The following is a 3405-nucleotide window of genomic DNA, read 5'->3' on the forward strand; positions in this document are numbered from 1 at the left end:
GTTTATCAAATTCATTGACATGTCTAGCAGTTTTGGGTGTTATCTTTAGGATTTTCTACATATAGTATCATGTCATCTGCAAACAGTGATAGTAGTACATCTTCCTTTCCAACTTGGATTCCTTGTATTTCTCTTACTTTTCTGATTGCCTTTGCTAGGTTTTTCAAGACTGCATTGAATAAGTGGTGAGAGTGGGCATCCATGTCTTGTTCCTGATCTTAGAGGAAATGTTTTTGGCTTTTCACTACTGAGTATGATGTTAGCTGTGGGATTGTCATTTATGGCCTTTAATATGTTGAGGTATGTTCCCTCAATACTCTCTTTACTGAGATTTTTTTAAAAAATCATAAATGGATGTTGTATTTTTCCAAAAGCTTTTTCTGCATCTATTGAGATGAGAATAAGATTGTTAACCTTTAATTTACTTTTTTTGTTGTCACAAGAGATATACTTTATTTATTAAATTATAGTTGATTTACAATTTTGTGTTAGTTTCAGGTGTACAATGTAGTAATTCAATATTTTTATAGTTATACTCCATTTAACGTTATTACAAAATAGTGGCTGTATTTCTTTTTGCTGTACAATATACCTTGTTTTGCTTATCAATTTTATACATAGAAGTTCGTATCTCTAAATCCCATACCCCATCTTGTCCCTCCCCGCTTCCCTCTCTCCACTGGGAACCACTAGTTTGTTCTCTATATCTGTGATTCTGTTTCTGTTTTGTTATATACATTTGTTTTATTTTTATATTCCACATAAAAGTGATAATATAGAGTATTTGTCATTCCTTGTCTGACATTTCACTAAGAAGAATACTCTATATACGAGTGTATATATATGTAACATACATACATATACATATATATGATATATTTACATAATCCTATCTCATTTAGCCATTCATCTGTTGGTGAACACTTAGGTTGCTTCCATGTCTTGTCTACTGTCACTAATCCTGCTATGAACATTGGGGTACATGTGTCTTTTCAAATTAGTGGGTTTTGTTTTCTTCAGATATATACCCAGGAGTGGAATTACTGGATCCTATGCTAGTTTTATTTTTAGTTTCTTTTTGGAAACTCCATTCAGGTTTTTCATAGTGGCTGCATGAATTTACATTTCTACCAGCAGTGTGAAAGTTTTACTTTTTCTCCACATCCTTTCCAAATTCATTGTTTGTAGTTTTTTGGTGATAGCCAATCTGATAGGTAAGAGGTCATATTGTGGTTTTGATTTTCATTTCTCTAATAATAATTAGCAATGGTGAGCATCTTTTCATGTGCTTTTAATCATCCATTATTTTCTTTTTAATAACAATTTCACAATGGGGACTCCTGGTAAAAATTTCCCATATTTTTCTTTTAATATTTTGCAACAAATATCTCTGAATCTTAAAAGATTTTTGGATGTTTAAATATCTTTTATAGTGCTCACAACTCAAAAAATTATTTAACTGTATTGTACCTATATCATTATTAAAGTAGAAGAATTTAAAACATTTTTTATGGGAGTAAATTATATACACCATAGAGTTTTTAGGTATTTGAGTCATATAGGACCGACATATGTGGGAGTACTACCCCAGTGACCAGGGCAGAAGACAGATGGGCCCCTCAAGGGCTAGAAAATGCCTAGGAGTATAGAGTGAGAATTAGCCAGGATTCTGCGATATAATATGGTAATTTATACTCTGTCTGTACTTTAGCTTAAACTGAAATATTTTGGAAAACCTGTCTATTGTTGATTAAATTGTTTGTTAGCCAACTTCTTTCCAAAATTTGACAGTGAGGATAGTGAATAGAAAGATGTCTCCAAAACTGCAATCACTGTAATTAAAGGAGGTCCTTACAAAACAGGTTAATGAGTGCAGGCTTTGTTTGTTTGTTTGTTTCTTTCTTTCTTTCATTTTTTCTTTCTTTACTGTTAGGTTGTGTGTGCATCTTTTTCAAAGAGCAGATTTGTCTGATTCTCTGGAACCTACCCATGAGTCGAAACTTTTTTCTTACCCAGAGTTCTCCGAAGAGCTGCCTTGACTTCTTTGTTCCGTAAACTATAAATGATAGGGTTCAGCAAGGGTGTCACCACTGTATAGAAGAGGGCCAGGAGTTTATCCATCCCTGGTGAGTGGCTAGACTTAGGTCTCAAGTAGGTTACAGATGCTGAGCCATAGAAGAGTGTCACTACAAGTAGGTGGGAAGAACAGGTGGAAAGAGCTTTTCGGCGGCCTGCAGGGGAGGGCATGATCAGCACTGCAGCTAGAATTCTTCCATAAGAGGCAATGATTAATAAAAATGGGCTGGAAATGCAAAGGATGGCCGCAACAAAGACTGCAGCCTCATTATGGGATGTATCTCCACAAGCAAGTGCCAGGATAGGGGGGAGGTCACAGAAGAAGTGGTCTATTTCACAGGGGCCACAGAAGTTCAAAGAGAAAATATAGTTGGTTTGGCTGAAGGCTACTATGAAACCCACACCCCAAGAAACCATTGCCAAACGAACACACACTCTACGACTCACTCGTGTTGCATAGTGAAGTGGGGAGCATATGGCCATATAGCGGTCGAAAGCCATGGCTGCCAAAAGGCAGCACTCACTGATACCAAGTAATGTGAAGAAAAACATCTGTGTAGCACAACCCTCCCGAGAGATTCCTCGGCCCTCACTCACAAGGCTCTGCAGCATCTTGGGTATGACAGAGCAAGTGTAGCCTATCTCCAACAGTGATAAGTTGGCCAGAAAGAAGTACATGGGGGTATGGAGAACCAGGTTGGTCCAGATGGCAAGAGCTATGAGAGCATTGCCTGTCAGTGATGCTAAGAACATGAGTAGGATGAGGGTAAATAAAAGGAAACACTGTTGGATAACCTCAGAGAATCTGGCAAATGCGAAGTATTTCACAGACATGCTGTTGTCCTGCCACAAGGAACAATTGAGGCTCATGACCTGAATGAAAGAAAGACGAAGTCAGCAGAAAGATTCTTTCAGATGGAAATATGAATCATTATGTAACCATTAACAAGCACTAGTGAGTCAGAGATAAATTTCTTACCTGCAATTCTAAAAATCAGAAACTTAGTGTGGAAATTTTCAATCTGTTCTCTGTAACAAACATTAAGCAACATAGAAATCTATGAAGGGAGTGAGAGTTCTCTGCTATAATCAAGGTAATCGTGCAGATGGGAGCTTTCTGTTGGCAAGGCAGTTGTGCATGGCAGCTGGGAGTGGATTAAAGGCTTGCAGATTAAAAGAAATGGTTTTTGTGATAGCTTTAGCCGTGCTAAATATGAAAATTCAGCATGGTAAATAATGTGCAATAAAGTCATGGACAAAAGTGAAAAAAAATCAGAAAGTTAGGAAAATAGACTCATCCCCATACATTTTCAAATCAAATCTTATTCG

The 3405-nt window shown here is 36.8% G+C and overlaps 1 protein-coding gene across 1 annotated transcript; it reads right to left on the reverse strand.

Annotated features, from left to right (window-relative positions):
* Positions 1–1983: 1983 nt before the first annotated feature.
* LOC130831908 (olfactory receptor 10C1-like) lies at positions 1984–2958 on the reverse strand. Its single transcript, XM_057700374.1, has one exon. It carries the CDS (start codon positions 2944–2946, stop codon positions 1984–1986), a length of 963 nt encoding a protein of 320 aa, XP_057556357.1. The 5' UTR covers positions 2947–2958.
* Positions 2959–3405: the final 447 nt, after the last annotated feature.

Source organism: Hippopotamus amphibius, chromosome 11 (assembly GCF_030028045.1).
Source record: "Hippopotamus amphibius kiboko isolate mHipAmp2 chromosome 11, mHipAmp2.hap2, whole genome shotgun sequence".
Lineage (NCBI taxonomy): Eukaryota > Metazoa > Chordata > Mammalia > Artiodactyla > Hippopotamidae > Hippopotamus > Hippopotamus amphibius.